Consider the following 25,105-nt stretch of genomic DNA (forward strand, 5'->3'; position numbering starts at 1 on the left):
CATGCTCTGACATTTCTGGTTATTTCTGTTACTTGTGACATTTTCATGGCTAAAGTCTAATTACACTGTATTCAGCACAAACTCTGCTACGATAATATATCAACAGCATGTATGTAAAAGTTTGTAGTTTTGAGATAATGACATTTATGCGTGGTTTGTGAAAATACAAAAAAAAAATCTCACTGAAATAAGGCTATGAAACCCATACTGATTATTTCTTCACAAGACTTTTGAAAATTGTATGACGTAGCCTAGAATATTTGCTCTAAAACTATGTGAAAATCACCCTGATTGCTCATTCAGATAAGACAATATATTGATTTAAAAATGTTACGACGTGTTTTGTGTGAAAAAGCCTTATGCGAGAGCTCATTAATATGTAAGCTTTTCACACCTGAGAAAGACAAAGACCCTCCCCTAATGGCCCTATTAGGAGCTATCAGGCCCTGTCATTCTGGGCAACCTTGCACAATACTGTAAATGAGGAGATTTAAAAAAGAATGGCTTTTAAATTGTTTGGATTTATTTACAACACAACATAACCCAAAGATACACAACAAATGCCAAAAAAGCACTTATTGAAAACAATGATCCAAAGACAGAGACCTTTGTGCCATTCCTAAAAACATTGTACATACCTTTCATTTCCAAGGTGTTTGATTTTCACTTTACCATGTTCATGTTCACTGAAGTCCTCAGTGGCATCTGGGCCCTGAAAAAAAAAAGTGAACATACTGACATCAAGAGAAAGGCCTGCACGATTTTGGGAATAAATTTTAGATTTTTCTGGTTAAAATTGCTTTTTAAAATTCACAGAATACACACACACACACACAAATGTTTCCAACAATATATAATATAATGAACAGTGAACACTAGGTTTGTTGTGCCTTGTAGGCATAAGCTATGCGCAGTGCTGGATAAAATATGATACATTCAAACGCGATCGCGCTGCAAAATATGATACATTCAAACGCGATCACGATCCAAAATATGATACATTCAAACGCGATCACGATCCAAAATATGATACATTCAAACGCGATCGCGCTCAAATATAAAACATTATGGCCCGGTTTCACAGACATGGCTTAAGCCTAGTCCCAGACTAAACTGCCCACTTGAGCTGTCTTAACTCAAAGCGACTTGCACAGATATATATTAAAATAGTCAAAGATTTAGCCTGTTCTGGATTAAACAAAGCCGATTGCAAGAGGAAGGATTATAGCTAGAGTCTATGACTAAATTGAATCTTAAATTAATCCTTCAAAGAGGCAGGTTTAACTCCTGCTTAGTACTGTTTGTGAGGGAGCATGGAATATTTGGAATATCTAAATGAAAACCAACATGCACAACAGAGGCCAGCCAGAGTACTTGTGGATAGGAGTGATCCATTACATTACTTTGATGACACAGCTTTTCAAGACCGCTTTCGTATGTCCAAGGAAAATGCAGTGGAGATAATATCTTTGCTTGAGCCTAGACTTTCCTGTCTGTCTCTGAGAGGAAGGCCTTTACCCATTTCTCTCCAAGTTCTGCTCACACTGAGGTTTTTTGCGTCCGGGACCTTTCACCGTGAAACTGGTGATTTGTGTGGTGCCAGTGAAGCAACTGTGTGTAGAATAGTTCACAAAGTCAGCAGAGCCATTTGTGAACTGAGGAGTCTTTACATAAAGTTTCCTGATGCTGCTGACCAAGCCAAATATAAAGTGCAATTCTATGAATATGGGCACTTCCCAGGTGTCATTGGCTGTATAGATGGATGTCATGTTCCTGTCAAGTGTCCATCAACCCCTGATGCTGAGGAGTACAGGAACCGTAAGAACTGGTTTTCTATCAACGTTCAGGGTGTATGCACACCTAATTTAGAGTTTTCAAACATTGTTGCGCGCTGGAAAGGTTCAACTCACGATTCAAGGATTTTTGTCAACTCTTCATTATGTGCTCAGTTTCAGAGTGGACAGTATAGTGGACTTCTACTTGGTGACAGTGGATATGGTCAGAGTAACTTTTTATTCACTCCATACATAAATCCCACAACAGCTGAGCAGCAAAGATACAACAGAGCTCATATCCGAACAAGAGGCATGGTTGAACGCATGTTTGGAATATGGAAAAATCGATTCCAGTGTTTACGTAATACACTTCGCTTCAGGCCAAGGAGATGCTGCAAGGTCATCATTGCTACAGCGGTGCTGCACAACTACCTGAAGCAGCGCTGCTGTCCTGATCCTCCAATGGAAGATGACGATGAAGCAGATGTGCCCATGACTGAGGCAGCCAGTGACCAACGAGGACTTGCACACAGAGTTGCGTTCACATTGCAGCACTTCAGCTAGATGAGATGTATTTCAATATGGAATGTATTCATTATGCCTTATTTTGCCTTGATAATTTTTGTTCTGTACAAAATTAAAATAGTGTGCAGCAAAATTAAAAAAAATTACTAAACCAATACTGGTTGAAAATGTAGTTTGTGGTTGTTTAAATACACTCAGTCATGAATATCTAAATGACAAAAGGTTTATTTTTGTTTTTATTGTTTATACATCATATTGTTCACCATGGCTGGTAATCACAATTGCCTCCTTACTGTATCGTTTTTGGATCATACCTCTTTCTTCCAACTTCATATCCAATTCAACCTGTAGAATTCTCATTTTCATTTCATGTTCTTCCTTCAGATATTTCATTTTTTCCTCATGAAATTCTCTGGCTAACTTTTCATGGATGGTCATCTTGCTTGTTCTCTGCTGAAAGGTGGTGGCAGCATCTTTTCTCAGGGATGCAGGAGCAGATGTGGAAGGCACACAATTACTGTGCTCTGGCTTTTCCAACCCGTTCAGATTCCTTTCTTCTGTGGGGAAAAACAGAGGCACAAATAAATTCACATGATCCTTACAATGAAAGAAGAATAAAAATTGACAGAGTGGAATATATGTACCAAAGGAAGAAATCAATTTCTTTCTAACATACCATTTGTGCTCAGATCTTCATCTGAACTGTTCAAGTGATCATCATCTGGTATACCATCCAGAGGTTGCTGGTGCTGTATTATTCCAGACAGCAAGTCACTCAATTCATCAGTTTTGTCTTTATTTGGTGGTCCACCACCAGTAGTAAATCGCTGTCTTCTGATCTCTGCATTCTGTCGTTTTAAAGCCAGTTTAAGGTTCTTCCACAGAGTCTATACAGGCAAAAATCATTCATTATAAATTGTCCCAAAAATATGAATATGAGAAATGAGCAATGATAATAATGAAGAAATCTCACCTGAAGTTGTTGTATTGTTCTTGTGGTTGCATTTTCATTTGCATTAAATTCATTGCAAATTGCATTCCAAGCACTCCTTTTCTTTTGCTCACTAGCAGTAGTGTGGATTTTACTTTCAATAACTGGATGGTTTGTCAAAATTTGTTTCAGTAGTGTTTTTTCATACTCACTGAAGTTTTTGGAACGAATTCTTTTTGCATCTGCCATTGCTTTGTGTCAAAATGTACACCGATAATAATGTTTTCTGGTCCATTCCAGGTTTTTATGAGCACCATCAGCCCAACGGCATGTGCTTATACTCAACTTAATCAGGCCTATCCCAGGTGTTTTCATTTAAGCTTACTTAATTTACTCCAGGACTCTGTAGTCTCAGACTAACTAATCTTATTTTAAGCCACGTTCATGAAAGGTACTTAAATGCCCCAGTTTAACTAGTACACATTAAGGCCTACTCCTGGCTTATGCTAAGCCATGTCTGTGAAACCGGGCCTAGGGTTACCATATACATATCTACGTTTGAGCAGATATCCACAAACACAGTAACAGTAAACACGGGTCTAAATATTATAATATTCACCATATATCTAGCAACAGTTCAACTGCAATGTGAAATTTATGCAACAATAGCAAACTAATATGTAAGTATATAATTTCTTACCTTATCTTTCTTGTCTTCAAATCGGGTTCTTCTTCTTCTGATGTAAATCCAATGTAAGCTCAGGCACGTCTTTCAAACTCGACGAAAAGTGAAGTGAAGTGTTTTGTTGTTGAGGTAATGAGCGCGATCGCGTTCCATGTGGAGATTTGCATGTGAATATCTTTTGCGCGAGTAGGCGTGGTAAATTAAAAAATAATTAGGAAGCGTTTGAGAAGCTGGACATCTTGTTGGTTTTATACAAATTACTTAAACAGAGAATATTTGTTTTCGTTTTGAATCCGATCATTTAAAAGTACACACTTAAATGTTTATAAAGGTGTATGGCTCATAAATGTGTGACAAGTATTCGCTGAGTTTTGTTTCAGTTTATAGACGTGCTCAAGAAAAAAAAGTTCACCGCGACGGAGAGGCAGAACGCACACCCTGTTTATTTTCTTTATTTTACAAAAGCACAATGTTTTGATTTGATTGTAAGTGGACACATACAAAAGTAGAAATATCACAGATTCTTTTTTTATATTTCTTTTTTCTGTATGACCATAAATGACGAAGAAATTTAAGTTTATAGTGCTACAATGTGGAGAAAATCCAGCAAAACGCGCCCGCGCGTTTGTCAACCTCAGAGGGTTAAAGTCCATTAAATGGAGAAAAATCCTGAAATTTTTCCTCAAAAACCTTAATTTCTTTTCAACTGAAGAAAGAAAGACATGGATATCTTGGATGACAAGGAGAACAGTAAATTATTAGGATTTTTTTTTTTTTAAGTGAACTAATCCTTTAAAACATTCTAGTACCCTCAGTATAGCTTAATTGTGTAAAGCCTAACACAATACATCTATTTTCCAAACCGCTTATCCTCTTTTGGGTTGCTGAGAAAAAATATACAGTGAGAAATTATTATTATTTTCAGTGACAAAAAACATCAACATTGAAATCATGTCCAGAATTTTTAGAATGTAGGTGAACAAGTTGAAAGTGTGTTAGCTAAGTAGCATTTTATAATTTCAACTTACTCCTCCTCCCAAACGATCTTTCGTTGGGTTTTGTCTTCTTCTTCTTCTTTTCTGCCTCAGAAGAAGAAGACGTGGAAGATGAGGAGGAGGAGGACAATGAAGAGGATGTTGAGGAGGAGCTAATCATCTTCTTTTTTGGTTTCTCTAAAAGAAAATAAATGTACTTTAAGTCTCTCTGCTTTAACTTCTTTTAAACTAATTCTTTACATGTATTTTAAAAATTTCATACAATAACCTATACAAAAGCATGTCAGGGGAAACTTGAAATATAAATATTTAAAAGCACATCATGTTTAAAAACAACAATGTAACTTACTGTAGCTGTGAGGAGGGGCAGGTGCAGTTGATGGAGCAGGGCCAGGCGCAGCAGCAGCAGAGTCCATCATTTTATCGTCAACCGGAAGGGCCTCAAGAACTGTATCTGCTGCTATGACATGGCACGACTTAACATGATTATCTTAATTTAAAAATATGTTATTTCAAAGTACATTTTATGACATACGTTTTTTTTTCATCCAGTTAAATTAGAGAATACACACACACACAAAAGAAAAGCGCAAGCAACGCAAGTCTACTCTGTGTAGAAAACGTTTTACCTGCTTTCAACGCTTCAATGTCTGTGGGCAGGAGTACGGGGATCACGGCCTCCCCACGGTCTCCTGGAATACTCAGTTTGATAAAAATACTTAGATCGCTTCCCTCGTCTTTGTTTTCCCAGACTGTTTCACGCAAAACTTTCAAACCTACCCCACGAATCTGTGACTGACGCAGCAACACAATCACACTTTTTGGCGTTTCCATAATCTGAAGAAGAACTGATCATTCCAGAAGAGCTGATCATTTAATCAAAAATAATGTCCAGTAGGGGGCAAACAATTTTATCTAAATGATTAAATACCGTTAAACTAGGTTGAAAAAGTTTTAAACTACTTTCAACCAAAATAATAATAATAATAATAATAATAAATGTATTGGAATAATACAGTTTCAATTGAAGGAACTGTCTCTAAGCTAAAGCAGAAGCTGGTAACATCCAGTTAAATCTGAGTTAATTATTTGACCTTAAGTATTCAAAAGTTACTTCACTTTGACTAAAAGCTATAAAACACACCAAAGCAACTTGTATTAACATACCTCGTGCCTATTTATTATTTCTATACATTTACTACTGTAAGACACAGTACTTTACTCATTTTGTATATGAATGCAATATTCACATACTTAGAAACAGGTGTAGACATCACACATCACAATTGCCAGGATTCAAATTTCATGTTAAAGGTTTGTATGATGTATGAAATTAAACTCATAATTTCTGTGTTTTTTTTACACACCTTTAATGTAATTTGGCATTCTACAAATTTTAAGTAAAAGACACAATATTATAGAAAATTAAAATAAAAGTAAAATAAATAACACTAACCAAACATTTTAACTGGGGTGAGTAGAGTTTTGTACAGTACATGTATAATGATTACAACCGAGAACATAGGGTGGCCATTTCCATAACTTAGATGAACCAGTCTTGCAAAGTGCACAGTGCCTGAAAACATAACATTTTTGGACTTCTGGAAATAAAATAAATACATAAATAAACAAATAATGAATGCAAAAAATAAATAAAATACACATTTCAGGTTTTTTAGGCCGATTTACCACAACTCCAAAAAGGACGGCAAATGAGTGTTTGGCTTGAGGCTGCGCCGGACGCCGGACAGGGGGCTTAAAATCTGGACGTATGGCCTATGAGAACATCACACAAGAACGAAGAATTTTCTTCTGGTTATGAACAGTCTTGTTTAGTCTCATTTAAATTTATACACCTTTTTAATGTCATGAATTTGGCGGCCAATGGGTCCATGTCTGTGATCCTTCCCAAGCCAATAGTTCCACTCAATGAGACAAAGATTTCTTTTTAATGAATGTTCAGTAAGGTTTCCTCTGTAGCGATATATATTTTCTTTATATGAGCGCCATGCACGCTCCATGTGCTGGGTTTGGGCGCCCGATTGTGGATGTACGAAGAAGCGTCTGTGGTTCACCTGATAGTGAATGTAACCCTGCTGTTGCAAGGTATTGTATGCTCTCCATCTATCACTGAGAATTTGACTCCCAGTTCTTACATACTTTTGTATGATGGGTAGCAGATGCCTTCTGGAACGGCTTTTGACCAACTTCAAAACTGGTCTTCGACGTGTGCCCCTCACCTCCATCAATCCGAAGACCCATGTACGTTTTCTTCTCCAGGCTCTCCCAAATCGTCCACGGTTGTACTACAAATAGTCAAATCAAAATGAAACAGCCATGTTATTATTCATTACCAGAAAAAAAATAATTTTAAAATATTTTTATCTTGTTGGATGCAGAATGAAATGTGATGGAGACTGCTCGTGAAGTTTTTTTGGGGGGTGTTTGTCTCTGGTATGGAGTTCGTTGGTCTGTGCTTTGCTGAGTGTCCTGCCCGACCCTGATACATCTTTATTTATGTTATGCTTATGTTTGTTTTTTCTTCAGTTAAAATAAATATTTTGCTGAGAATTGACGTGTCTGGTCTCATTTTTGTTGCAGCCTGAGAGCTGGCTGTAACACTTAGGTTTCAGTATCAAATCAAATTAGGTTAATCTATGTTTTAATGTAACTTATTTTAAAAAAAAATTTGAACAGTCAAAAGAAAAACATTTCATGTCTAACTTGTAAAACTAGTCTTAGAGCTTTATGCAACCGGCTGGTCTAAGTGACTAAGTGTGGTGTTGTTTTTTTTGTTGTTGTTTTTTACATTTTGCCCCTCATGGCTGTTCTGTTTACTTTTTCTAAGTTCTGCATTTGGTTCCTCACTCTCTCTCTCTCTCAATACATTTGGCAGTAATACATAATACAATATATATGAAAAGGGAAATCAATATTTCACAACTAAGCAAAATATGTAGACAGTTACTTATACTTACCATCTATAACCAAGTCTTGTAGAGCCTGATTTTGCCATTCTCATGTGATGTTTACAAGCAGGGCACTTCATCTTTGGTGCAAGTAGACGTTTTTTCTGCAACCACTTAATCAGCTTTCTTCCCCCTTTCTCCATTTTGTGGACCAATTCTGTCATTAACATGCCCATGGCTATAGAAGACAAAGAAAATAATGCCTACATTCATTATCGTAATCATCAAATTTCACGTAGATCATTGCATAACTTTCAAATTTACCAGTTTCAAAATTACACTAGGCCATCTCATTATGAATCACACTTAACCATTTTAGATGGGGAGTGTGACTAACACAACAGAATTGTGCATGTTTGTTTACTAAAATTGATAATCCTAAACTTTGCTTGTTCAAACACCAAATTTAGGTGATAGATAATAGTTATACATGTATAATATTATAGTCAAACAATATTAGCTAACGTAACATTCAAATCAACTTTAAGCAAACTCGCTTACCTGAAAATGTATCAACAACACGAACAACGGGACTTTAAGGTAATGACTAACGTTAGAGAAAATGAAGTAAATGCAGCCCTGGAACTAAAATCCGAAAACGGAAGAGACACAAGCCTGTAATAGAAATCGACAGTAGTTATACACAATTATAAAACACACACACACACACACACACATATATATATATATATATTAGTAGGGATGCTAGGGACGTGTCCCTAGACTCCCTACCAATATCCAGTGACTCTGAAAACTTAAAATATATTTATATATATATGATGCCCCTGTCCCCACCAATTTAAAAATCAAACCTACGCCACTGATATATATATATATGTAGTCGATAACACGTTTACTTATGTATTTTTTTACACGCAATATGAATTACATTTTAAAGATTAGTGTCAATGCTAAAGTTATAAGCTCCTCAAACTGATTATGATTCTTTCATTGTAGATCGATGCTTTATAGTAGCGGGTCCTTGCCAAAAATGTAGGTAGGGAAAATACTGGATCTTAGCGCTAGTTATGATGAAAATGTAAAGCTTTATATTCTAATCGCTGACATACACTTTTGACAGAATTCTAATGTCCTTATTCAGCCTGAGGGTGACACGTAATGATTGGTTTACTTTATTAAAAGGAGCAGTTGAAACACGCACATCCCAGTCAAGTACGGGTGCTGGATCTCATATATAATGCAAGCAACAAAGCAAAGATCCGCACACCGGAGAGCTCCCATTTACAATATTGTATTAACTAGTGCAAAATGCCCGTGCAAAATCAGTTTTTGTGTGTGTTTTTAGTAATTGTTGGTTTGGTGCCCGTGAAAGAGACTGTGAACGCATTGAATTCAGGGAGCAGGCTAGGTTACTACAAATGATGGCTGTGAATAAAATATAATATTCAGAAGTAAACAGTGTAGCTGACTGAGTGTTTATGTCAGAATGTTTATTTTTAAACCACAACCTTCTAAGTGCTTCTTTTACCGATATATTTAAGAAAACGCTATGCTTGAGCAAACAGTTTGTGAATAGGCAACTACAAATGATGCCCGTGAAAGAGACTGTGAACGCATTGAATAGGATATGTTTAGTTGGTGAATAGCATAGGCTACTATTACACAGTAGCGATAACGTTAAGCGCACCAGAATCTATCTATAAATTACAGAAGTAAACAGCATAGCTGACTTATAGATTCAGTTTACATCCACAAATGAATATGAATTACATCCACAATGAATTACATCCACATCCGTCAATTCAGGGAGCAGTGCAAAGTGCCCGTGCAAAATCAGTTTTTGTGTGTGTTTTTAGTAATTGTTGGTTTCTTGGTAAAGAAACAAAATCAGTTTTTGTGTGTGTTTCTTGGTAAAGAAAACTATAATATTCAGAAGTAAACAGTGTAGCTGACTGAGTGTTTATGTCAGAATGTTTATTTTTAAACCACAACCTTCTTGGGGCTTCTTTGACCGATACAACCCTCTAATGTCAGAATGTTTATTTTTAAACCACAACCTTTTAAAAATGATATATTTAACGATATCTTTAGCATTTCTCATCCAAACAACGTCAAACTTGGCACTGCACTTACTCGTGCCCGTAGCGAGACACCTGTCGAGTTTGAAATCCATCGGACTAACGGTTCGAGAGATATGTGGTTAACAGACATACAGACAGACAGACGTTTCTGTAATTTATAGATAGATGTGTGACGTTTCGGGCCTTTCGCGGCCCTTCCTCAGGCCCGAAACGTCACACATTAATAAAATATTGTAAATGGGAGCTCTCCGGTGTGCGGATCTTTGCTTTGTTGCTTGGTTTACTTTATTACACATGAGTAATGCATAGAATGCCATTATATAATTGCATTCATGTATTAATGCGTCAAAAAGTTGTTTTGGAACATTGCATTTTAGGAATTCCAGTGAGGTCATGTCATGTCTACTCTATTCGAACAAACATAAAACATTACACAACAGAATTACTATGTAAAAGCCATTCAGATGAGCATGTTTAAGCTAAAGGGTTTATTCTTTCATTAATTTGATACCCTATGAGAGGGAGTAAAATCTTTCCGTGGCAGGGGCAGCTGCCACCGGCGACTGTCACTCGACCTGCCACCGCTATATGCGCCTGTCACTCGACCTGCCACCGCTATATGCGCCTGTCACTCGACCTGCCACCGCTATATGCGCCTGTCACTCGACCTGCCACCGCTATATATGCGCCTGTCCCGCGACCCGTCACGGCTCTACGTGGCTGTCCCGCGACCCGTCGCGGCTATACGCGGCTGTCCCGCGACCCGTCACGGCTATACGCGGCTGTCCCGCGACCTGTCACGGCTATACGCGGCTGTCCCGCGACCCGTCACGGCTATACGCGGCTGTCCCGCGACCTGTCACGGCTATACGCGGCTGTCCCGCGACCCGTCACGGCTCTACGCGGCTGTCCCGCGACCCGTCACGGCTATACGCGGCTGTCCCGCGACCTGTCGCGGCTATACGCGGCTGTCCCGCGACCCGTCACGGCTCTACGCGGCTGTCCCGCGTCACTGTTTTCACAGAATTGTAAATGCAACGCATATGTTTGTTCATTAAATTTATTAATTTTTAGCATTTAGTCATTTATTTGTAATAAACACTTTAAGTGGGCTATTTAAAAATTGTTATTTATATGTTAAATTATCCTTTTAAAACATAAAAGTTATGTAATATTGTGTGTGTGTGTCGAAAGAATTTGTCCGCAGCTGCTCAAAAAAGAAAAGAAAATAAGAAACCCATCAGTCAAAAACCCCACTGTCAGTGTTTTGTATGGAACAGGCAAATATGTAAAATATAGCAGGAGACATTTTAATTGTTTACTAATAAAACAGTTATTTTTTTTATGTCAGTGTCGGCTAGACAGATGAAGTTGACGACTTGCGATCTTCGCAGCGCCAGAGAGAAATGCACATTTCATACAAATTACATAAGCAGCGCAGTCTGTTTTCTTTCGTTTTGAATTGTTCTGCTTAAAAGTAGACATTTCAAGCTATCTATATGTCTCAGGTCTGTGAGGCAATAGGCTACCTTATAGGCCTACGGTCCGTGTACCTTTCCGTTACCTTTTGTTTAAAAAACGGAAAAACGAAGAAACCGTTAGTTTATCGCATATTCAAACCTTCTCGTGGACATAAAAAACGAGTTTCAGTTTCTTTTATTTATATTTTTTATTTTGTTTTCATCACACGTTGTTCTAATGCATCAAATGAAAATACAATAAAACCAAAAACGAAAAATGAAGGTTTTTAATGCACAAAGCGCGTATTAGTTCACCGGAAGTATCCACTCGCGCATGCGCAATTAGGCTTCACTTCATCTAGTTCACTTATCACCTCCACGTGCGAATAATATGGATACATACGTGCTTTTTCATGGAAACAAAAGAGTCACTCTCAAAGATGAAGATATGCGTTCTGAAAAAATTTCGCGCATATTTCTGGTAGGTTTGCAAGACTCACAGAAAGATAATTTTAAAGGGGGTTAAATAAGTTAACTACTATGGCAATAAGCTAAGTTAACTAGTACAGGGCTATTCCTTTATGTTCCTGGAGTTCAACAACCCTAATAAAACACACCTGCCTGTAATAATCAATGTAATAATCCTGAAGAGCTTGATTAGACGGTTCTGATTTGTTTGATTAAGTTGAACTGAACTCTGCTGGTCATGGCCCTCCAGGAACGAAATTGAATAGTCCTAAACTAATAGTTTGGTCTTAGTAAATGACCTATTAGCATGTGAGTATGAATAAATGTAGAGCCATACATGCATTGTAACACTTTTTGCTAATGTATGTACGAAATCTACTAAAGATTTTTAGGTTTGCTTCTAATATATTTGACATCTCAGCTGTCAATTCACTTTAATCGATTTCTATAACTGGGAAATTTTATATCTATAAAAGTTTTGTAATGTGATTCGGCAGTAAATGTAAAACCTCTGTGCAACATCAATTTATATATCTCATCCTTAAGTTATTAATAACAGTTGTGGAACATATGGGCTGGTATGTGTTCTATGCCAGTGTTTCTCATGCCATGTAGCACTGCACATTTTTCTTTTATGGCACAACTATTTCAGTTTTTAGAGTACTATGTCAGGTGTGTTAAATATGGGAGACATCCAAAACAACAAACACACCTTACATAATGCTTCCTGATGAGCTCACTAGTACTCTAAAATGGATGTGGCATACAAGGGAAACATGTGCAGTGCTACAGTCAAGGACCAAGCATGAAAGGCACTGGCATACAGGGTGCGAACTACGGGGGAGCTAGGGGGAGCTTGGCTCCCCTTAATAAGACATGGGCTCCCCTGAAAACGTGATTTGTGAAATTTTGGGGGGCACTGGCATACAGGGTGCGAACTACGGGGGAGCTAGGGGGAGCTTGGCTCAAACCCATACCGGTAATTCACTTCAATAAAGATAATGCATGCTATTCTTGTCATGAGCATCAAGGTGTGGTGGCGCTGCGGTGCAAATTCCACTCATGTTAACTCACAGATTTTTTTTATTTTTTTTATTTTTTTTATTGCATTTTCAAAATTACAGAGTTTGATATCAAGTTCTTGTTACAAATCTTATACACATTTTCACATTTGATAAACATAACTTGAAACAACAATAAATTGAAAAAAAAGAAAAGAAACAAACAAAAGAAAAAGGGCATCACACACATATATTAAATTCATTTAACAGCGATACAGATCTTTGGGCTTTTTGATTTTTTAAAAACTTTACAGATTCAAAATACATTTTAAAGGCTGCTTTAAAATGAGCAAAGTTGGGTTTTGAATTACTCCATTTAGTTTGATGAATATGAAATTTTCCTAATAATAGAAACAAATCAATAACATAAATTTTTCCTTTAGAAAAGTCAAATTCATTCGAATGAAGCAAGACAGATGACAAATTTAAGACTATATTGCAGTTCATTTTAACACTTAGAAATTGAGACATCTCATACCAAAAGACTGAAGAACAGGGGCATTCAAAAAACAAGTGCACAATAGACTCTCTTTCACTATTATACAAAAACAGCATTTATAATCAATATCCAGATGAAAACGCTCTAATGTGTCTTTCACAGGATATATTCTGTGAGCAATTTTAAAAGACACTTCTTTGGTTTTATTTGATACACAATACCGACTAAGAACACCCCAAACATTTTCCCACTCTGTTAACTCACAGATTCGGCGAAAAAAATATAAACGAGGCCATTGATCTGCACGCGAAGTCCTTGAAATCCATTCTGTGGATGTTATTCCCAAAATGTGTTGTGGCTGGGTTGTTATAGGTCTGCGTGACTCTCGATGTCTTAGGCCTAATTGAACGGAGGAATTATGGTATTCTTCTGTAGCCCGACGAATAATTTAACCGTTGTTCATGTGAACTTAAAGAGAGTCTATTTATAGACTATTTGTTGGTGGATGTTTGCTGTTTGACCTATCAATTCGGGTCGATAAAGTATAATAGGGTAAATCCTGTAAAGTGATTTATCCTATAGTGCTTGCATAAAGCAAGTAGGCCTAGTGCATACACTTGTGACTTGTAGCTGTTATATATCTGTCGTTCATGAACGATCCATTCATTGCGTCTGTCACGTGACAGATGAACGAAAGACTCTTAAGGTAAAGTAATTATTTATGTTCCTTGTAAATTATTTTTGACTGCATTATAATGATTTCTTAATTCAGAATATAATCAAGATTGCGTAGGTGGATGTGTTCGGTGAATTTGCCAGTTAAAACTATAACATTTAAAGCCCCTTAGATGAACGAAATGGCTCGAAAAAAGATTATTTCATTTTGATGAACGAGATGGAACGAGAGTCAGTAAAATGATCCGAACTTCCCATCCTCGTATGGCACGCGCATAACCAATACCCCCCCCCAACAAAAGTGGGCTCCCCCAAAAGACACGGTATAGTTCGAACACTGCTGGCATAGAACATATGCCAGCCCATATTTTCCATAAGTGATATAAAGTAAGGGTGAGAGAAACATTTTAAGTTGTTGTTGCACAGAGGTTTTACATTTACCATCATATTACTTTACAGAACTGTTATAGATGCAACATTGGCCTGCTACATAACTTGATTAAACTGAATTGAATATGTCTGGCTTTGAAATGACATACGATTTTACTCTGCTAATTCTTGTTCTTTCTGGTGTAGGTCAGCAGTGACAGTCTCTATTTGACTGATAATTCAAACGTTGCAATCTTTCCCAATGCTGAAGGGTCTTTCAGCTCGTTGGACTTGACATTAAGGGCTCATTATGAAGTCCATGGTGACCCAATTGAGATGCCGCAAAACACCCCATCAACTTCAGCATTTGCTTCAACACCAGTTCAGCGACATTTCTCTTTCACAAGACCAGCATCATCTGGATCTGTTCTCACAACAACGCCCCGTGCAAGCCGAAGTTGGACAAGGTTTGAAAACCTTCTTTTTATTTATTAGTTTATATTATTGCACTTAACTGTGAGTGTTTTTTTTAACAGGGTTTATATGTAAACTAAATACTACTAGAGAGTTCATCAAATGTTAAATCTGTTTCCAAATTTCAGAGCAATAAATATTGCAGAAGTGCTAGATGGCAAACCAGTTCCCAAAAGTGTTGTGGTGGTAAGGTTTACTGAAGCTGAGGCCAGTGTTACAGGCATTGTTCAGAAACTTCAAGCTGACCTAAGGACTACAGAATCTCCTGTGTTGCTGGATTCAAACTGGAACGAAATAATGGATTCAGAAGGAACACGAGGTAACACAACTCTCACGATTTGTATTATATTGTATTGTCATTTGTTTAGTAATTCTGTTACTGACGTAGTGTCCTTTGTGTGTACTGTATGTGTTAAGGTTCCCAGTATTGAAGACAAACCTCTAGAAAAATTAACGCGATGCTCATTAGCCATTTTTCCAGGCTTCAACACAGACGAAAAAGGATGAGGTGATTGATATTATTTTATTGGATCTATTAAGTTTATTTTAATTTTGTTTGTTATTAATCCAGGTAAATGTTATTGGAATGTATAATTATTGATCAAGTTACAAACAAGCATATCTATCTATCTAAAATGAGCTGATAACCTTAATCAGGTGTGTTTGAGGAGACATGCAAAATGTGCAGTGTTGGTGGGCCTCCAGGAATGTGGTTGGGAACCACTGATATATATTATGTGTGTGTAGGGAAGAAGATTCTGGATTGCAGGACATTTTGGAAAAGATTGAGGTGTTGGAGGCATCTCAAGGTCTGGAGAGTGTTGCTGTCAGACTCCGGGAGCTCAACACACTGGCCACAAGGGAAAGAAACCAAGTCAACATGCAGCAGGCATCACAGCTCAAGGAGGCCTTCACCTGCCTTGTTTGTAGAGGTATGAGACGCCAAGGGTCTGATGTATTAACTTCACAATTTACCACACACTTAAAGGGATAGTTCACCCAAAAATGAAAATTATCCCAAGCTTTATTCACCCGCAAGCCATCCTTGGTGTATATGACTATCTTTTAGATGAACAGAGATGTATTTAAAAATATCCTTAGTCCTTCAAGGTTTATAATAGTTATGAATGACAGCCCAAATGTTTTAAAGGAGGATCTTTGTCTTACACAAATGCATTGATTCGCTTCAGAAGGCCTTTATTATCCCCATGGAGTCGTATGGATTAATTTTTTTATGGATGGATGCATTTTTTTTTTTGTCTTCAAAATTTGGGCTGCGATTCACAAACATTATAAACCTTGGAGGACTAAGGATATTTTTAAATGTATGTCTGATTGTGTTCGTCTGAAAGAAGATAGTCATATACACCTAGGATGGCTTGACGGTGAGTAAATCATGAATGAATTGGGTGAACTATCCCTTTAAGGGTTTATAGTTAAAATACACTACTCACAATAAGTTAGGGATATTGTTATTTACATGAGTGCTATTCCTATTTGGTCTGAATTTTAATGAAATAAGTAAAAGTATCCTTTGATATTACTAATAATGAATGAGAAGAAACACCATTTTCATTTGTGTAATATTTATTACCCCAAAAATGTAGACAATAACAAGGGTAGCCCCAAATAACAAAAATTGACAATGTCAGTAGCGGGTGTTTCCACCATTTGCTGCAATGACAGCTTGACAGCGACGTCTTGCTCACCTCGTCTTCTCCAGCAACACTGACGACCATCATTTCTGTGCAAGGTGACCCGGCACTCGTCAGTGTTGCTGGAGAAGACGAGGTGAGCGATACGCCGAGGTCAACATGGTCCCCAGGGTTAGCTTTGGTGGAGGAGGTGTAACAGTCTGGGCAGGCATCACCAGTCAGCGCAAAACTGATTTGGTTATTGTAGATGGCTCAGTCACTAAGAATGTGCAGTGACTGAGCCATCTACAATAACCAAATCAGTTTTGCGCTGACTGGTGATGCCTGCCCAGACTGTTACACCTCCTCCACCAAAGCTAACCCTGGGGGTTAGCAGAGACATCATAGAACCCATCATCATCCCCCAATTCCGCCAGCACACCCCCAACTTTCTGTTCATGGATGATAATGCTCCACCACATCGTGCCAGAATTGTCACAGCTCGACTTCAGGAAGTCGGAGTGCCTCATATGGTATGGCCAGCAATGTCCCCTGACCTGAACCCCATAGAGCACGTTTGGGACCAGCTGAAGCAGAGACTGGATGATCGTACCCCACCCCCACGTGACCTGGCAGAACTGCTTGCAGCACTCGTGGAAGAGTGGAACGCATTGCCTCAGGACAACATCATGAGGCTAGTGAGGAGCATGAGACGTCGCTGTCAAGCTGTCATTGCGGCAAATGGTGGAAACACCCGCTACTGACATTGTCAATTTTTGTTATTTGGGGCTACCCTTGTTATTGTCTACATTTTTGGGGTAATAAATATTACACTAATGAAAATGGTGTTTCTTCTCATTCATTATTAGTAATATCAAAGGATACTTTTACTTATTTCATTAAATTTCAGACCAAATAGGAATAGCACTCATGTAAATAACAATATCCCTAACTTATTGTGAGTAGTGTAACTTGCCATATGTGTGTGCAGCATTCACACACCCTGGACTCCACTACACCTTTTCTTTTTATGGATGTGTGCGTGAATTTGACTCCAAATGGCTAAGCAATGAACTGAACAAAACTGAACAACTTTTCCTTTACCAGCTTTTCTTTTACTTAGTTTTACTAAAGAATGAATAGTGCTTCTTAAATATTTTTATTTTGCAACTTATTTTGCAATCAGTATATACTCCAGTATACCTCAACATGCTAAAATGTAGGCAACAAAAAATGTTGATGACATAGTTTTAATGCATATCCTCCATGCTTTTACAGACATCATCAGTGAGCCAATGCTGTGCGAATGTTGCCGGAGCATCATTGGGTGTAGAGCTTGCATTGAAGAATGGGCATTAACATCAAACCAATGCTTAAAGTGCAGGTCTGAGTTTTCTGTGCTAAACATAATCAGGGTGGCTGGTCTGTCAACTGTTCTAGATGTTGTGAAAGAGTTAGTTTGAAATGTGTTGTACAATGCTTCTCTGAAGAAGCATTTTTTCTTATAGACATAGTGTTCTAGGATGTGAAATTGCACACAAATGTAAAATCCTTACCTACAATTTTTTTTTTTTCTGATATGGAGCATGTTAAATTGTTCCTGTAAAAGTGTTCCAGAGTGTGAAATTGCACACAAATTTAAAATCCTTAACTACAGTTTTTTTTTTTTTTTGAGTTTATAAAATAATACTTCAGTACAACAGTGTTCCAGGTTGTAAAATTTCACGTAAAAAAAACGTATCATCCCAACTTATAGATACTGTAGTTGTACTAGAATTGGTAAGGTGTTTGTTTTCCAGGGAAGAAGTTTCAGGTTGAGAAATCCCACACATTCACAGAGCTGTGCATACATTCCAGGGCATAGAATTAAGGAGCGTTAACCTTTTAAGATGTTTTATTTGTCTTCCCTCATTGGTATAAAAATTGTATTTAACATTGTTCAATGAATGTGTTTTAATAAATGTTTTGTTCAAACAAGTACTTGCTTGATAAACTTTTATTTGCTCAATTACAGCTACTGGCTGTACAAATCTTAACAAAAAATAGAAATGTTCATTAAGAAGACTTAATTCACTAAATTTGGTTCACAAAATGAGACCCACAATCTTATTTAAAAATATAATCAAAAAATTAAATTCCACTATCTTCACAAAGAGTACATGTAGATACACCGCCTTTAAGGATTTGAATATCGGTGAGTAATGTTAACAAGGCACATAACTGCTTCCTGAAAATTTCTGTAATTGTTGTTAATTACACTGTTGTAGAGGACAGACAGGTCAGGAAACTGATCAATAAAGGACTGCTCTGCATATGCACAGTCCTCTTCTGTTAGGAAAGGGTAGATGCCAAATGTTGTTGGTGTGGTCAGAGAGGATCCCATCTCTTGTAAGTACATGTTTGCAGCGACTATGGAATTGGGTAGCAGGTCTTCACTTAACTTTTTGAAGCAACCGCCTTCTCCCAAGGCATTTGGGACACCTCTCCCTGCAAAAAATTAAGTGTTTTTAGTTTGTTTCTCAAAAAAATAAACTGGTTGCTAATAAGAATAAGAATACCTGGTATTCTGTGGGCATTCCACGAGTCCACTACTCTTCCTACACCAATACGGCCTATCTGGCATGTGAGATCAGACACACAGTAGCGAGTGGTGGGGTCCTCCATGTCAATCATTTCCTGGTCAGTCAGCTGAATCAAAGCCTCCTTAATAGGGTAATTGACCCGGTTGTTTATCTCCGGCCACATTCGCTCAATCCTGTGGTTCTGATTTAAAACTTAAAATTATAATCTTGCAGTCCACCACTTTTATGCGTACTGAACATATGAATCAAAAACATTAACTTATAGAGGGCCTACCACAGGTTTCAAACAATTGATTAATTATTATTATTATTATTTTTTAAAACTACTCACCTTTGTTGAAGGTGTCTGCTTGTAAGGCTCCCTTACTGTGTTATATCTGTATGCAGCTAGGATCTCTTGCATAAAGAGACATAAATAAAATTCTTTCCCACAGTCTACACGTACTTGGTCCCAGATTCCATTGGTCAGAACAGCTGGTCTGAAATACAATAAGGAAAGCGTTCATAAAAATGGCTCAAATCCTAAAAGCATACAGTTGATATTAAAATACATATCTATTAGTTGAGCTGAATGACTCAAACAACACACATTTAACACCAGAACTCAACTAGTATTTCATTTTACTAATGATTTCTTATTACAGAGTTTTTTCCAACTAACCTGTACACCTCCTCATAGATAGTAAGGTTGTTCTTGACAGGCATGGTTGCATGCCCAACGACTCTGTAGCTGTACCCATCAACTGCGATCACATGCGTAACTCCGAACATTACGAGTTTCTCGTTTTGGTCAATATGTAATTTGTGACCAAAATACTCAGCATTGTAAGGAACTGGGTTTAAGTTTCGAGCTCCTTGGGAATTTAAATGGTAATAAATGTATGAGTTTACTAGTTCATTAAGTTTAATAATGTAACATACACAATGTGTTGTCTATTCAGGTTAATTGTGCAGTCTTTGATTAGTATTGTATTAATTCCTCATACCCCAATTTTACTATACACATACTAATCAAACACTGCATACATTATTACACAATTAAACTGAAAAGACAGACAACACTGTGAAATAGGCACCTGTAAACGAGCTTGGTGGTAAGGTTGATGGACAAGCCTCAGTGCTGATCCAACGCGGCGTTCTGAAACGCGGAGTCCCTTTGAGGCAAGGTAACCGTCATCATTTTTCGGCCAAAAGACGGTCCAGTCTGTACGAAATAATATTAAACCGGATATGTCAAATTGCAGGCGGACAGTACACATCCCTTAGTAGTAGCAGCAGCAGCAGGATTATAAAAAAATAAACTCACCTCTCGAATAGCACTGGCCACTGCCACCTCCAAATGATCATCCGACAAATGCCCTCTCTTTACCAGGTTGCGGTCGCCAAGGAACTTATTTATGCTGGCCACAGAATGGCCTCTTTCAATTCCAATGGACGCCAAGGCAGTGGAAACATCAGAATACGTTGCTCCATTATTTATCATATTAACTATGTTTTCAGCGTGATTTTCCAGGACTGACCCCATCTTGATTGATGAACGCCACCTTGTTTGTCGCAAGCATAGATCGCAAGCGCCAGTAACCAGGGATACAGTAAACTTCCGGTGAACTAATACGCGCTTTGTGCATTAAAAACCTTCATTTTTCGTTTTTGGTTTTATTGTATTTTCATTTGATGCATTAGAACAACGTGTGATGAAAACAAAATAAAAAATATAAATAAAAGAAACTGAAACTCGTTTTTTATGTCCACGAGAAGGTTTGAATATGCGATAAACTAACGGTTTCTTCGTTTTTCCGTTTTTTAAACAAAAACGAAAAAACAAATTATCCGAAGGTACACGAATCCGTGTATCATTCGTTCAGTCGTTTTTTATTTAATATTGAAAGTAGAAAAATGGGAAAAAAGTTCCTTTTTCGATTTTTCATTTTTTCCAAAAAACGAAAAACAAGAATTCAGCTTGATTTTTCGTTTTTCGTTCTGAGGTAGAAAAAATAATAAACAGCTTGAATATTCGATTTCTACACATGGGCGGGAATGAAACGCCCCTTTCCTCTGATTTGTCAGCCGAAGATTTTCCTCAGTTCTGCACTGCAGAATAAGAGTCCTCCGTTGTGCAGATTCTTAACGCGTTTATTGCAACTAGGCTACATTTAATCTTTTTTTCATCAAACAACCAGACTAACGAATGGTTCGACACAACCCGTACTGGGGAATAGACTAGACAGGGCTTTCTTCTGTGTAGATATAAATTCACCTACGCTTTGCATCAGCTGGGTATGCAGGGTAAATGACGGCTGTGAGACGGCTACCATGGTCGCCTCACCCAGTAATTATTTTATTTTTTTAATAATAAATGAAGATATAAATCAATATAATTAGTTGTAAATTAAATATTTTTAACACTAATACACAAAGAAAAGAATAATGCATTGACTATATAATAGGCCTATTTTAACGTAAACGCATGAACTGTCATTCAGACTGACTATCTAACATCCGGAGAACAGAGAACAACAGAGATATTAAAATACATACTCTTCTGAAATGTATTAATTTATATCTCAAAGATGTGCTTTGAGTTTTATAAAAAGCAATAAGGTACTCTAGGCTAGTGCTGTATCTGAATAAGCCCCAGCGCACGGTCATGTTGAGAGGGAAACAAACGCATTGTATTATTAGCCTATTCAGAAATAGTGTAAAAGACCGTAAATAAAATACAACATTAACATTATAAACACTATTAATAACATATGTCTATGCGTATTATACTTCCCCTTTCTGTAGCCTGTCAAATCCTTAAATGAATGGTATTCAGAAAACAACAAGAATGAAAAATAAGTAGCCCGTATAATAAAAATATAGCCTAACCTAATAACTTATAATAATAGCCTATTATGTCCTTTATTGAAACTGAAACTGTACGGACATTGGTTTCGCGCATCTCTCATTCGGTCCAAGGTTTCCATATTTGCAATGTAACATTTGGATGCTAACTAGTAATGTAAAGAAGGCTTCGTACTTCAGTCGAGTCCCAATATACACGTATATGCTAAATCATCATCTTCACAGCAAGGGAAATGAGTTTGGAATAACAGCAAGTAGGACTGTGCAGCACAGCCTTTATATTGTACAAAAGACCAATTAAATTAAGCAGAATAATTTTTATATATTTGGTTGACTGTGTTTTATTTTAATAATGAATAGGCTGCGATGTCAAGTTAGCAATGCCAGAAGTGAACTGATAATAGCCTAGATGTTGTGTGAGCGAGCAATGCGCCAGCGCCATCACTTGGATTTGTTGCTCAGCAGGGGAAATAATATTCTGGGAACAGAATAATATTCTGTCTTTTAATACTCTGTCATTCGAAGCAGTAAAATTTATATTTTTATTTGTGTACATTCAAAATGACTACAAATGACCTTTAAAAAATAAAGAAAACAACACGATGCGCTGCGTCTCAGACTCCTTGAACATCTTTCTGGCGCACACCAAAAATGAACCAAAATAGAGTGAATAGCCTTCTGACGCGCCTACTTTTGAAAGTCAACATTTAGATTATTTTAAGTAAAATGCATTATATAGTCACTTAGGAATAAAACACAGCGTGGTTCATGATAAAATAAATAAAAAAAACGTGACTTTAATAGCAAACCCCTGGCACTTGAGAACTCTGGTCTACAAAGAAGAAAGCCCTGTCTAGTCTATTCCCCAGTACGGGTTGTGTCGAGCCATTCGTTAGTCTGGTTGATGGAAAAAATATTAAAAAGTTGCAATAAAAGCGTTAAGAATCAGCACAACGGAGGACTCTTATTCTGCAGTGCAGAACTGAGGAAGAACTGATGACGGGACAGTTTGATCTTCGGCTGACAAATCAGAGGAAAGGGGCGTTTCATTCCCGCCCATGTGTAGAAATCGAATATCAAGCTGTTTATTAATTTTGCTACCTCAGAACGAAAAACGAAAACTAAAGCTGAATTCTTGTTTTTCGTTTTTTGGGAAAAAATGAAAAATCGAAAAATGAACTGTTTTCTCATTTTTCTACTTTCAATATTAAATAAAAAAACGACTGAACGAATGATACACGGATTTACACGGACCGCCTACGCTGAGTTTCGGTTCATTTATGAGACGAGCTCCAGGTTCACCAGCGCCTCCGTGTCCTGATTATCTATTTTCTAAGCCTATATTTACTTCTTATTTATTAAATCCAGACAATTGGTTGATGAAACATCGATTAAAATTAAGATACAATTAATACAAAACGAAATTAAATTTAAAGACAGGCTTTGTGCTTTCAGTTTGAGGTCTCTGTGAAAGTTTTAAAACATTATTTTAGTGCCGCTTTAGAGCGCTCACGATAGCGGAGAACTGTCTGTAACATTTTTTTTTTTTTTTTTTGTGAAATAAATTTCTAAAAAAATGCGACTTAGTCCAGTGCGACTTAGGCTATATAGCTAGCCTATGTTTTTTTCTTCCTCATGGCGCATTTTTTGACTGATATGCGACTCCGGAGCGACTTTTAAAATAGGCTACCGTAAGTTATTTATTCTTTTTGTGCAAATGTCCCATAAAGTCCCATCCTTTAAGGATTAATTTATGTCCCGTTGACTGGTCCATTGCATTACGAATAAAAGCAGAATCAATAAAGTCAAAAATGTGATGTGCAGTCAGGTGGTTTGAGTGTGTGCGTTTTTGACGAGTTTCATAGTCTTGATATTGTTTCTTATTCAAAAGTGGTGACTTATTCAAAAGTGGCTACTATATTTATTATTATTATTATTATTATCATCATTATCAATATTATTATTGGTATTATTATTATTAGGCTAAGCCTAGCCTACTACTATATTGTGTAGGCTAGCCTACATGTAGAATTACAACTAGCCCAGACATCTTTATTTAACCGTGAGTGACAGGCGCATAGCCGTGACGGGTCGCGGGACCATAGCCGTGATGACGGGTCGCGGGACAGGCAGGCGCGTATATAGCCGTGACAGGTCGAGTGACAGGCGAATATAGCCGTGACAGGTGAGTATAGTTGTGACAGGTCGAGTGACAGGAGTAGGTGACGGGTCGCGGGACAGCCGCATACCCGTGACCATGGGTGGCGCTAGGGAGGAGCAGGTGCTTCAGCACCCCCAAGAAAGACCAAAGCACCCCGATACCACCCCCAAAAATTATTTATGGAAGCAATTATATTCAGGCTGTATTCTATGGAAGCCCTGAACCGCATTTTGAAGAAATACTATCTCGTTATTTCGACATAAGAAGTCTTATTTTGACATAATAAATCGTTATTTCGACATAATATCTCGTTATTTCGACATAATTAGGGGACATTCTCTGCATTAAGCCACATTAATGCATTAAGCCACATTAATGCATTAATGCGTTCTTATGGTTATATGGGAGGAAAATGCTTAATGTGCAATTAAACGTTGCGTTCATATTATGGGCTCATCTGATTTTTTGTACATAGCCTACTTTATGATTTTAGTATCATAATGATTAATAAATGCATGCACAATTATCCATGAACTTGATTTGAACAAATGCCTTTAAACTTGTGTGTGCAAAATTCAGAATTAAATGAATGTGCAGCAATTTGTACAAATAGAGAGTCTGTATGCCTACTATACTGTTGTAATAGTACTGTTTTGTTAAAATATTATAGTATTATTTTTTTCCATTTATGTTGATTTATGAAAAGTGAACAGCACGAGTAAGATAGGATGCGCAATATATCAAGAGACATGGAGCGGGTCAGACATGATTTTGACCACTTCATTAAGTTTTCTTTTGTAGAAAGCCTTTATTTAAAGAGAATTTAGTTTTGTATAAATTGTATATTAATTTTAATAAATTTTTCATCAACCATTTGCCTGGATTTAATAAATAAGAAGCAAATATAACAGACATAGGCTAATCATGGAGGCGCCCGCTGGTCACTTGCATTGCACGTTAACTGAAGCGCATCTCATCCTAACTTAACGAAACTCAGTGTATGCCTCAAACAG

General features: G+C 37.3%; 3 protein-coding genes across 3 annotated transcripts; 2 read left to right on the forward strand and 1 right to left on the reverse strand.

The window, feature by feature from the left end:
- Positions 1-1,239: 1,239 nt before the first annotated feature.
- Positions 1,240-2,339, forward strand: LOC311090930 (putative nuclease HARBI1; the record flags this gene model as incomplete). Its single annotated transcript, XM_084126566.1, has 1 exon — positions 1,240-2,339. The coding sequence occupies exon 1, from the start codon at positions 1,314-1,316 to the stop codon at positions 2,337-2,339; it is 1,026 nt and encodes a 341-aa protein (XP_083982692.1). The 5' UTR covers positions 1,240-1,313.
- A 12,317-nt stretch (positions 2,340-14,656) lies between these two features.
- LOC311091265 (uncharacterized protein) lies at positions 14,657-15,372 on the forward strand. Its single transcript, XM_084127083.1, has 3 exons — positions 14,657-14,861; positions 14,997-15,187; positions 15,286-15,372. Exons 1-3 carry the CDS (start codon positions 14,731-14,733, stop codon positions 15,297-15,299), a joined length of 336 nt encoding a protein of 111 aa, XP_083983209.1. The 5' UTR covers positions 14,657-14,730; the 3' UTR covers positions 15,300-15,372.
- A 3,134-nt stretch (positions 15,373-18,506) lies between these two features.
- On the reverse strand, positions 18,507-19,855 carry LOC311090439 (uncharacterized protein; the record flags this gene model as incomplete). The annotated part of the gene is made up of 5 exons (XM_084125696.1): positions 18,507-18,533; positions 18,760-18,989; positions 19,061-19,265; positions 19,416-19,563; positions 19,746-19,855. 5 exons carry the CDS (start codon positions 19,853-19,855, stop codon positions 18,507-18,509), a joined length of 720 nt encoding a protein of 239 aa, XP_083981822.1.
- Between the last annotated feature and the right edge of the window lie 5,250 nt (positions 19,856-25,105).

This window comes from Abramis brama, assembly GCF_963993115.1.
Source record: "Abramis brama genome assembly, chromosome: 10".
Classification (NCBI taxonomy): Eukaryota; Metazoa; Chordata; class Actinopteri; order Cypriniformes; family Leuciscidae; genus Abramis; species Abramis brama.